The sequence below is a fragment of the Phyllobates terribilis genome, unplaced genomic scaffold, assembly GCF_046119375.1.
Source record: "Phyllobates terribilis strain yellow unplaced genomic scaffold, ASM4611937v1 Scaffold_3__8_contigs__length_932513732, whole genome shotgun sequence".
NCBI classification, from domain to species: domain Eukaryota; kingdom Metazoa; phylum Chordata; class Amphibia; order Anura; family Dendrobatidae; genus Phyllobates; species Phyllobates terribilis.
In genome coordinates, this window is record NW_027362763.1 from 834901024 (window position 1) to 834913832 (window position 12809).

Sequence of the window (12809 nt, forward strand, 5' to 3'; positions counted from 1 at the left end):
AATATATATATATTTTTTTTTCCTTTATTTTTTTTTTTAAAACATATTTTTACAATGTTTTAAAACTTTTTTATTTTATCCCTCTATGGAACTAACTTGAATTACTTTGATCGCTGGTATAATGCATTATAATGCACCAGCATTACAATATATTATACCTGTCAGTGCTGCACTGACAGAAGCCTCTTAGACCATGCTCTCAGCATGGTCTGGCAGGCTTACCGTAGCTGGCAGACCACAAGATTGTCATGACAACAATTGAGCCCTCACGATTACGTCATGGAGGCACCGATCAGAAGGGACCCCACTCCCACTACTAAATGTGACCTGCCTCCTAGTCTTCTAAATGTTGCGATCGATATCGATGGTGGCGTATAGGGGCCTAAATGACCCGAGGTGGTGTAGGCACCAGTCCTGTCAGTGACAGCCGGGTCTTGGCTATTACTTACGCTGAGCTCCCGGCGGCAATGACACGTGCACACTGCTCCTGTGCCCGCACCGTCGCCATGACGCAAGTTTACATCATTGGTCGTGAACCCCTATCTGACCATGACGTAAACGGACGTCAAGGGTTGTGAAGGGGTTAATTGCACTAGTTGAGTGGCAGGATTATCCATCTGCCTATAGTTTTACGTCCTAACTGCAGGCCTCAGCATGAAAAGCTTCACAAGAGTACTGGAAAACATCATTTTAACAATAATGACATGAACACAGCACGTCTAATGAAAAATGATAGTAAAACGCTACACACACAGCGGATAAATGTGACAACTATTGCTTAGCAGGTAAACTTTAGCTTCCCTGAAGCAGATCTATTATGTACCTAGCATTCTCCCCAGGCATACAATTCCCTATTAGTCAGCTTTGTACAATCACTCTATATTTCTAACTAATCTTTTGCCTAACATTTCAATTATGAAAAGATTTTCATCAGATGCTGATCACTTCAATTACACTGCACTTCATGTAACATCACAATATTGCAGGCCGAGCGGCTGACTGTTCCTTTGACAGCTTGCCAGCACTTATTAAATAATTGTAATTCTTTGCAATTTTGTCTGTTCACCCTACTGACACGCGGAGAAGAGCTGATGTGTGCTCAGCCTGAAGACAGCCATGTTTCCAAACCAGATTCCCATTAGTGCAGAGCAGCCTGACAAGCTTGTACAGTAGGTGTACTTAGTATTAACACGTACCTGGTAATAATATCGGAGCACCCAGCACAGACCCTCAACATAGGACTGCACAACCTTGCGTCGAAACCGGTCATCGGAGGAGTCAACATCAAACTTGTTCTTATAGTAGCGCTGTTTCCATCCATCCTCCCATAACCTGCAAAAATGACAAAATGTCAGACGTTGGACACATTATATAATGCCATAATGGAAAAACGCATCCTGGAGTTCAAAAGTACAGTGACAGACAACAACCCAAACCCTCCATGACAAACTGGGGACAGATCAAATCACTTGCTCTTAGGCTGCCTCGTCCAGGGCAGCGGGGCATTGAAGGAACATTTCTGTTGCAGAAAACCGCATCCCTCCCAGCAAAACACAAAAACAGCCCATTATCTGATTCACAAATGCTTATAGAAGGCCAAAATACACGACCGTGAAATATTGTTCTACATTTTGAATAAAAAAAATAAAAAAAGGCCAAAACAGGATCAAGGAGCATGAGATTCATAGTTCATTACTAGAGTGTTTTTAGTTTTATTTTTAATGATGAAATAAATAAAAAAACGGCAAATGACGGTCTAAAACTTGGCTTCGTAAATGGGCGGCGCATAAAATTTGAAGTTGACGGGCAGCTTTCCTTGTGGGACTAGACGTTTTCGGTGATATTTTTTCTACTATACAAATGATCACTTTGTAATCCATTTTTTGTGTGTCAGTATAATGAAAAGGGGATACATCAAAGGGTACCGAACTGTAGCCATCCCTATGAAAACTCAATATACATAAGCAGAGTATTCACCATGAGAAAAAATTCTGTCAATAAATAAAACATAACTTTTATTAAGACATTTAAAAAGACAGTACCCAAGAATCAAATACACTCTTAAAGTGCCAGTGTTCCACAATGTAAACCAGTGCTCAATAAAAAATGGTTTGGTCTCACCATTCTGATGATATTTCACAGGCCGAGGAACCAAAGAGTCCAAAGCCCCAGGAGCTGCTGATGCCCACCATGGATTCAGGAAAGTACAGAGGAGTGTTGGTACTCAGTGACCCCTGTCATGCCCATGCAATGCTCCCACCCTCACAAGGGCAGTCCCCAAGTGTGAGACTACTAGCCTAATGTTACCACCACAGCCAAAAAATATATCGTATAGTATGCAATCCCTATGTATTTCCTCCCCCATGTGGGGTATTCATCAGGGGATATAGAAAGTCATAAATATTGGTTCCTGCAGTGGCAGCTCCTCAAGAAATTGAGACGGACTAGCATAGTCACTGCTAGTTCAAACCACTTTGGGAGAGGAAACGCGTAGGGATTGCATACTATACAATAAATTTTTTGGCTGTCGTGGGAACATTAGGCTAGTCTCACACTTGGGGACTGCCCTTGTGAGGGTGGGAGCATTGCATGGGCATGACAGGGGTCACTGAGTAGCAACACTCCTCTGTACTTTTCTGAATCCATGGTGGGCATCAGCAGCTCCTGAGGCTTTGGACTCTTTGGTTCCCCGGCCTGTGAAATATCATCAGAGTGGTGAGACCAAACCATTTTTTATTGAGCACTGGTTTACACTATGGAGCACTGGCACTTTAAGAGTGTATTTGATTCTTAGGTACTGTCTTTTTAAACATCTTATTAAAGGTTATATTTTAGTTATTGATAGCATTCTCTCTCCTGCTGAATACGCAGTATAACAAAAAGGCTACATTTTTAGTGTGTATTTATTTTAGAAGTATTTTAAATTATTTTCTTCCTTTTGTACTTAGTCTCTAAATGGGACTTCAACTTTTATTTGCCTAATTTCTGACCTAACATCTTACAATTCTTCTGTGCTGCATTATATTAGATCTGCCAGTTTTACACCGACTGTTGGCTTGTTAGACCCGGCTTATTGCAGAGCGTTATTGGCCACCATAGCCGGCTGAAGTGAAAGCCATTACTTTGCCTTGGTAACTACCAGCACCACACGATTGCGGGAACCTATAGGCTTAAAGAGGGAGCTCCCTAACTCAACCATCCAGATACCGCTGTACCTATGGGGTTAACGCCAACGATTGGCGGTAATAACGATCATGGCCGTTGCAGTAAAGTGACCACTATGACATACAGCTGACATCCTCTAATGATGGTGCCAGCTCTGCTTGTGTGCCAGCATCGCACTATACATATTGCAGAAAGTTAAAAAAAAAATAAAAAAATAATCCTCCTCCTCTCCACATTCGCCTACCACCATTAATTAAAAAACGCGGGACAGACACCTCTGCTCTTACAGAATGTGCTCTGGCACAAGGAGTGCAGGCACGCTCTTCCTTCATCTCTGCTGTCCCGAAGATGTCTCGAAAGCTCCAGTGCCCTGCTGGCCACATTTGAAAGCCTCAGGGGCCATATATTTGTGACCGCTGGACTAGAGCAAGATTGCCTGAATCATGGTTTCTCAAACTTTGCAACCTAGGGCTCACCAGCCAAATCATAGTGAAGCAGAGGCATCACCAATGGAGGGCGCAATAAGGTGACGCGATACGGCCTCCAAAGCAGTGCCAAACAAGCAACACAACAGAATAATAACTCCACCTCACCAAAAAAATTTAAGAAGTACCTGAAATCAGCACTATGCACCTAACCAACAGCTCAAAATAATAAAACCGCATAAAATGCCTCTGTAACTTTACAATATACTACAATGTAGCACAAGAATCAACACAGCAGCGAAATACATGGAGAAAAGCAGAAAGTACAAGCAATTCCAAGCATATCAATGGCTGCATGGAAAAAATGCCATGTACCTATTCAGCTCCATAAGAAAGGATTTGGCTAGCCAGGCTTAGAGCAGACACCGGGGCAAGCACTCCTATAGGAAATTATTATTCTGAGCATCAGGAGTTTGGGAGAGACCACTATGCTACATTATATACAAGTGTGGATCCAATATTGACATTTCATACTACTGTGAAAATTTGGTCACCAAGTTGCTGATCGGGAAGGGAAGTGACCATCAGGATCACTGAGCAGTATTGGACTGTAGGATTTCTTTCCCCCCCAATGCTCCTTGTCATATGTATAGGAAACAAAGGGATGTCACCATTTCAGATTCAGACCATCTCACGACTTTTCACACTATAAAAACTGCATTTGAAAAGATAAAAGAACAATGCCATTTTGAAGGCCTATCCAATATAAAAGTCAAATACAACATCTCAATCACAAGCAATATAGTGATAATGTATCCACACATTTACTCTACTTTTCTTTCCCATCAAAAGGAAAATAATCAGCAAAATATAAACAAAACGACCACAGGAGCCACGTGTTAGATGTCAATGGGACACCTGCGAATTAGATTTCTGAAGTACAATTTTACAGCCTAAAAGATCAAAGCAGCACAATAGGAGTGCTAAACAGACACCCCATTGAAATCCTCTAATGTGCCACACTTACAGCAACTAAATGTAAGGGTTAATATTCATCAGGAATAACACTGGTATTCAGATCACATAATCAAATCAAAATCATTCAAAGTCTCGCCAATGCAGCACCCGGTCTCAAAGGGAAAAGTGGCATAAAGAAAGAAAGCCAGCGTGCATACTAATCTAGATACTTGGATTTAACAGCTTTAGCTTACTCATCTCTCTGGAATTTACTGAATATTGTTACTCTCCATATTAATTACTGCTGGATAAAAAGATCATAGAAAATTATCCAAAGGCACCGCTGCCATAAGCTAAATGGCATTCATTAGACTCTACTCAAATTTAGCAATTTGCTAACAAAGTGATACATAAAATAATGGCTTCACCTGATATTATCTTCTGGCTCGGGCTCACTGTCACTGTCCTCCGCTTTTCTCTTTGTTCCTCCAGGCTGGGTGTTCGAATTCTAAAGGAGAGGATATGCCGAAATAAAAACACGAGTCTCCTGTCCACATAAACAGGCCTCAAGCTGACAAGTATTACATTGCTCAATTAACCCATTCATGACATGGCCATTTGCAGGTTTTTTTTTCCCTATCTCTTTCCAAGAGCCATAACTTTTTGATTTTTCCATCAATATGGCTGTGTGAGGGCTTGTTTTCTGCGGGACGAGTTGTAATTTTTAATGGCACCATTGATTTTACCATATAGTGTACAGAAAAACAGGGAAAAAAATTCCAAGTGTGATGAAATTGCAAAAAGTGTGCAATTCCACAATTGTTTGAGGTTTTTTTTATTTGCCATGCTCACTATATGGTAAAACTGATGTGGCAATATGATTCTCCAGGACAATACGAGTACACAGATACCAAACATGTGTAGTTTAAATTTTTAACTGGTGGAAAAAAATTCCAAAGTTTGTATGGAAAAAAGTTTTTCCTTTTGCCGCCATATTCCAAGACCTGTAGTGTTTACATTTTTCAGGATCTAGGCTTGTGTGAGGGCTTATTTTTTGCGCCCTGAGCTGACATTTTTACTGATTCAATTTTGTGGTAGATATGATGTTCTGATCACCCATTATTGCAATGTTGTGACGGTCAAAAAAACAATTCTGACGTTTTGATTTTTGTCTGGTTACCGATCGGATTAATTCATTTTATATTTTGATAGATCAGACATTTATGAATGCAGTGATACCAAATTTATGTATATATATTTTTTTTAATTGATTTATTTTCAATTCGGCAAAGTGATTTGAACTTGTATTTAAAAAAAAAAAATATATATATATATATTTTTTTCACTTTTTACTTTAATAGTCCCCTTAGGAGACTTGAAGCTGACATTGTCCGATCACCTTTACTATACATAGCAGAAGTACTGCTTTGTATAGCAGTAATCATGATCTCCCATGAACGCCAACCACAAGCCAGCGTTCACAGAGTACCCTAATAACAGGCGTCGGAATGACGTGCTTCTGGGCGGTGCATGTTTAATCCCGCAGTCAGAGATTAACTGGTAAACCGCCTCAGGTGGAGCTCCAATCCACCCGCAGCTGCTAAAGGCACATGACAGCTGTTTAAATCAGTGGTCAATAGCAGGAAAAGATGCGGGTTGATGATCGGAGCCTCGTCAAAGTCCGGAACAAAACATATGGCGTAAATATGTGTCATGTCATGAAGGGTTTAATAGTTCAGAAATACTCTACCTGCCCGGCTCAGTGATGGAAGACATTATTTACCATGAATAAGCTTTTTTTTTTTTTTTTTTAAAGCTTATTCATGGTAAATAATGTCTTCCATCACTGAGCCGGGCAGGCAAAACAAAAACAAAAAAAAACACAAAGAAGGTTGTCCAGCTCCAGGGCTAAATCGTATTAGGAAACTTAGTTAATAGAAAGGGTCCTGCCAGGTTCAGGCTTGCCACAGAACAGCTGATCACAGCGGGTTCCAGCAGGAGATTACTTTGTGATCTGTTAATTTTCCGGGGACGTAACTTGCAAGGAGGAATTGTTCTAAGTGGAGAATCCCTTTAAAAGGCAATTTTCTCATTCATGTAGCAAGTTATTTTTTAAATGTCTCAAATTTTTCTGACAAACACTTTGCACATATTCTACATCAATCTGTTTAGCAGAAGTAAAGCCTGCAGGATCTGGCTATTCAGGGTTTGCAGTGTGTGGCCATTGAATCACATTGGTCTGCATAGGTAATCACTGTGCTCAGTAGCTCGTACCATCTACATAACCGCTGAGCCTAGTTATTAGCCGCAGCGGTCAAGTGTCCTGTAGATGTGACTTCACTGCCGCAGTCTATCGGCGAAGAAAAAAGAAGCAGTGCTGGACCTACAGAGGGCAGCAGCTTCATTTTTAATTCTATAGCACTGTATATTGAAAAACTACATTTTACAACAACCTCTTTAACCCCTTTACCCCCGAAGGTGGTTTGCACGTTAATGACCGGGCCAATTTTTACAATTCTGACCACTGTCACTTTATGAGGTAATTACTCTGGAACGCTTCAACGGATCCCGCTGATTCGGAGAATGTTTTTTTATGACATATTGTACTTCATGACTGTGGTAAAATTTCTTCGATATCACTTGCGTTTATTTGTGAAAAAAATGGAAATTCGGCGAAAATTTTGCAATTTTGAAAATGTGAATTTTTATGCCCTTATAATCAGAGAGATATGTGACCCCAAATAGTTAATAAATAACATTTCCCACATGTCTACTTTACATCGGCACAATTTTGGAACAATTTTTTTTTTATTATTATTATTAGGGAGCTATAAGGGTTAAAAGTTGACCAGCGATTTTTCATTTTTCCAACAAAATTTACAAAACCATTCTTTTTAGGGACCACATCACATTAGAAGAGACTTTGAGGGGTCTTTATGAAAGAAAATACCGAAAAGTAACACCATTCTAAAAACTGCACCCCTCAAGGTGCTCAAAACCACATTCAAGAACCTTATTAACCCTTCAGGTGCCTCACAGGAATTTTTGGAATGTGGAAGGAAAAAAACAACATTTAACTTTTTTCACAAAAATGATGTTTTAGCCCCAATTTTTTTATTTTCACAACGGTAAGAGGAGAAAACGGACCCCAAAAACTGTTGTGGAATTTCTCCTGAGTACGCCAATACCCCATATGTGAGGAAAATACAGTGTTTGGGCGCGCGGCAGAGTTCAGAAAGGAAGGAGCACTGTGTGACTTTTTGAACGCAAAATTGGCTGGAATCGAGAGTGGACGCCATGTCGCCCCTGATGTGCCTAAATAGTGGAAACCCCACCTCTCAAGGATTTTATCAAGGGGTATAGTGAACATTTTGAACCCAGAGGTACGACACAGAATTTGATAACATTAGGTCATCATATTGACTAAGTTGTCATTAGTCTTGAGCGCAACTGCTCGCTACTTGAGTTTGCATCTGGTACTCGGGTATGCACCATGTATCGCGCGTGCTCGAGTGACATGCTAGAGTCCCCGCCCGCATGCTTCACGGTTATTAGACACCCCAAAAAAACCACGATCGCTCGTGCATGGGAGGCAATCCCCGCGATTTTTTTTTGGCCACGAAGCATATGGGGCGGAGACTCGAGCATGTCACTTGAGCACCCGCGATACTGGAGTGCATACCCGAGCACCCGATGCAAACTCAAGTAGCGAGCACTTGCGCTCAACACTAGTTGCCATAGCATTTTTTTTTTTTTTTTTTTTTACTTTCAAAAAAATCCCAACCCTAACCCTAGTCTAACCCTAACCCCAGAGTTTATTTTTTACGCCGTTCCTAGTGTGGTATAAGTGATTAGATGACTTTATTCTTCAGGTCAGTGCGATTACAGCGATACCAGAATCATATCGGGTTTTTATGATTGACAGCTGTCACACACTAAAAGACGCATTTTTTTTGTAAAATCTAGTTTTTGCATCGCCATACTTTGAGAGCTTTAATTTTTCCATATTTTGTCAGACAGTTATGTGATGGCTTGTTTTTTGCAGGATGAGTTGACGTTTTTATTGGTGCCATTTTCAGGCACTTGACATTTTTTGATCGCTTTCTATTCCGATTTTTGGGAGGCAGAATAAACAAAAAACAGCAATTCCGTAATTATTTTTATGGATTTTTTTATGCTGCTCCACGTGTGGTAAAATTGATAAGGTAGCTTTATTCTTCGGGTCAGTACGTTTACAGCGGTACCACATTTATATCGTTTTTCTATGTTTTGGCGCTTTTACACAATAAAAGCGATTTATAGAAAAAAATATTTTTTTGCATCGCTTTATTCTGAGAGCTATAACTTTTTTATTTTTTGGCTGATGGAGCTGTATGGTGGCTTGTTTTTTGTGGGACAAGATGACGTTTTCAGGGGTACCATTTTTATTTATATTCGTCTTTTTGATTGTGTGTTATTCCATTTTTTGTTTGGCGGTATGATAAAGCATTGTTTTTTGCTTAATTTATTATTTCTTTTTTTACTGTGTTCACTAAAGGGGTTAACTAGTGGGACAGTTTTATAGGTCAGGTCGTTCCGGACGCGGCGATACAAAATATGTGTACTTTTGTTTTTATTTTTAAATAATATTTATTGATTGGTACATTATATTTTTATTTTTGGTGGATTATTTTTTTACAATTTTTTTTCATTTTTTAACACTTTTTGGACTTTTATTCTGTGTCCCACTATGGGACTTTCACTTTTTTTATTCTGAACGCCTGTATAGCACAGGAATGCAACACCATCCCTGTGCTATATAGGCTGTCAGTGCTGCAGATGCAGAAGATACTTTGGTCATGCACTGCACATGACCAAAATATCTTCCTGCTGTTTGGTGACCCGGATGCTGTCATGACATCGGGTCGTCATGGCAACATCCGGGAAGCTGCGGCAGACAGCGCTGGAGGCCGGGAGAGGAGGTGAGTATTGCGATCACCTCCCCTTGCCCCTGCAATGCTGCAATCAACTTCGATCGCAGCATTGAGGGGGTTAATGTGCCGGGAGCGGTGCGGGACGGATCCCAGCACATAGCACCGGGAGTCAGCTGTAACTATCAGCTGACACCCAGAGGCGATCGCCCCGTACCACTTGTGTGCGGGCGCGATCGCCATATGACCTAATAGTACGTCATTGGTCCAATCGGCCCAGGTCACCATGACGTACTATTAGGTCACACGTCAGAAAGGGATTAATAGAGGCTACTCACATTTCAGAAGTATTGGTAAAGTAATGGATAAAAAATAAAAAAAAGTTTACTTATAGGTTTTATTTTTTTTTTTACTACTTCCCGTTTGAGGACTCTGAGAATCCGAGTGCATGAGGGCATCATCAAGGGGCAGAAGCTGTGGTCACTTTGAAACGAAGCATCAATGACGTCAGTTTCACAGGCTGGGCTGGTCCGTGCTCTAATGAGCACGCGCAGTTTGTCAATTCCGGAGCATGCTCAGTAGAATCTTGTCACTGTCCAATACGTACAGTAACAATGCGCTTCCTTGCCGGCTCTAATGAGAAGTGATGATCCGGCAACCAAGCGCACTGTCAGTGTGTATTGTAACAAGAAAACTTGGCAAGCAGAGACCAGGCCCACCCCTGTCACTGAATGCTTCATTTCAGGGACCGCAGCCTATGCCACCTGATGACAACTTGTTTGAGTATCCCAGCGTGCACTGGGATTCATCAAACAGAGTCAGTAAACAGGAAGTAGTTAAAAAAAATATTAAAGAAATAAAGCGGTTAGATAGTAGTGAGAGAAAGATATGGACTTTTTAATTTAAGTATATTAGAATAGAGACTAGATTGTGACATTAAATAAGACAGACATTTAGGATTAAAATAAATGTTCGTTTTGGACACCCCCTTTAAGGCTATTCCAAGCAGTGTCATGCAGATAAAACGGACCTGTATATATTAGAATTAGCTCAATACATTTGTATGAGTAACAAACGTTATTAAAAACAAAACAAAAAAACAGTATAGCTGAAGGGATTCTAAGTTCAATTATGTTCAAGGTTCCAGAAATCTGAATGATTGGGCTCACACTTACCGAGCCTTGCATTCTCATTTCATAGGCAGTTTGTCTTGGGTTGACAACAGCGTTTGGGGAAGACATATCTCTCCGCCCCAGGGCCTGAGGAGCAAACTGCCCAGTGGGGGTAAAAGCTGGTCTTTCATTTCTCTAAAAAACATAAAATAACTTTCAAATATAAATGTTTTGCCCATAATGTGATGTGCACTTCCATACCTGAACTTGAAGGATGTTCTAGACCACTGATAGAATTCATAATTGTGCAGTGAGGTTTTTGGCCAACTAAACATAACTTTTTTTATTTTACATATATATTTGAGTTCCCTTTTAATTGCAAGCAGCAATTAAACCATAGTTACACAAGACCTAGTTCAAGCTTTCTCCACTAATTATACATGGTCACTAAATTAACTATAATCCACAATGTTATGTGTATCGAGGAAATCATCCAGCCCTTGTATAAAAGCTGTTATAGTGTCGGCCATCACTGCCTCTTGTGGTCGGCATTCCACCGTCTGACTGCTCTGACTGTAAAGAATCCTTTCCTAGAACTGCCAGAATTGAAATTCTGGTCCTTCATATGGTCTTTGGAAGGAATAAGTCATGTACCAGTCCTTTGTATTGACCACACATGCATTTATGCATATAAATGAGATCTCCTCTAAGACCTCCTTATTTTTTTTTTTAAACTCTTTATTGAAAAATTCCACAGGAAAATGGTTACAAACAGATACTGTCATATTATAAGGTCAGGGTAATCCAAACATTGACCATTCTTAGTTCAATACAGTTTACATCACATTCTCAATAATCAGAGTAAACAGTTAAAGAAAAAACAAACAAGTTGAAACATAAGTTTCATTGTGGAGCACTGCACTCTTTACTAAACCGGCCCATTCCTTATCAGAATTAATTACATATCAATTATGGTTGTAGCAGATGTACACTCCATATAGATCATATATCATTTTCCATGTGTTCAAAAGGGCATATATAAGGACTCGTAGCGTAAGATTAACGAGGTCATGGAACCAGGGGATAGATGTGTTAAGGGCGAGTTACACCATCTTTCGCATATCCTTTGGAACTTCTGGGGACATCCCCTATTTCTATATACTATATTCTCGTATGGTATTGTATCATTCACTATTTTTTTTCCATTGGTTGATAGTAGGAGATTTCCCTCCCATCCATCTTACTGCTATCGCTTTCCTGGCCATAAATATAACCTCCTGAAGGAATATCTGATCATAGTGTGTCCACATTTCCTCATCCACAACACCTAAGACACATAACTCTGGACTACATTCAATTGGCATCCCAACTATCCGTTCCAATGTAGTCATCACTTCACTCCAATATCTTCGTATTATCCCACAATTCCAAATAATATGCCAGAAATCCGCTCCTGATTCCCCACATCTGTGGCACTCATCAGATGGCATTCTACCAAATCTATACATTCTCACTGGGGTCAGGTAAGATTGATGGAGTATAGATAATTGAATTCATTTATTATTGGCGGCTGGTGACACCACCATATGCGCCTCCAGCGCATCATTCCACTGATCATCAGTTATAGAAGGGATTAATTGCCGCCATTTACTCTCAACACCAAGTTGGGTAGAAGCGATCTTAGAGTTCAGCAGAAAGGTATATAGAGGATACCACGCCTGTGGGTCCGTGAGTTTTTAGTACTCCTATTAATGGGTATTTGGATATTCGCATCCTAGGATGTGGGAATTGGTGTGCTATGGCATGCCTCATTTGTAGATATCTGTAGAAGTCCCTATGAGGGATCCGAAACTTTATATGGATTTGATCAAATGACAATAAAATTTTGTTTTCAACAATCTGAGTGTTGTTATTCCGTATTGCTTCCAGAAGATTGGGTCTAGCAGATTTTTAAGCTGTGGAAATTCAGGGTTATCCCATATTTGGGTTTCTCCCATTTGATCAGTAAATCCCACAATATGCTTACTCTCACGCCACACCTGCATTGCTAGGCTATGTGCAAATAATAAGCCCTGTGGTGGCCTGTAAGAGCCTTCTAATATAGCCATGGTGTATTCCCATTTAAAAAAATGTACAAGATGCGCTTCTGCATTAGTGAGTTTGTCGCTACTTATCCAGCACTTCAAATATCTTATCTGATCAGCTAAATAATAGAGAAATAGGTCGGGTACCGCGCTACC

At 40.2% G+C, this 12809-nt stretch overlaps 1 protein-coding gene across 1 annotated transcript in view; it reads right to left on the reverse strand.

Annotated features, from left to right (window-relative positions):
* Window positions 1-12809, reverse strand: part of XRN2 (5'-3' exoribonuclease 2) — an 83879-nt gene that overhangs the window by 29853 nt on the left and 41217 nt on the right. The window contains exons 15-17 of the mRNA XM_073672450.1: window positions 10633-10764; window positions 4976-5055; window positions 1197-1332 (exon numbers count right to left, since the gene is read on the reverse strand). Of these exons, the coding sequence (XP_073528551.1) occupies window positions 1197-1332; window positions 4976-5055; window positions 10633-10764 (348 nt within the window). The remainder of the gene's footprint in view (window positions 1-1196; window positions 1333-4975; window positions 5056-10632; window positions 10765-12809) is intronic.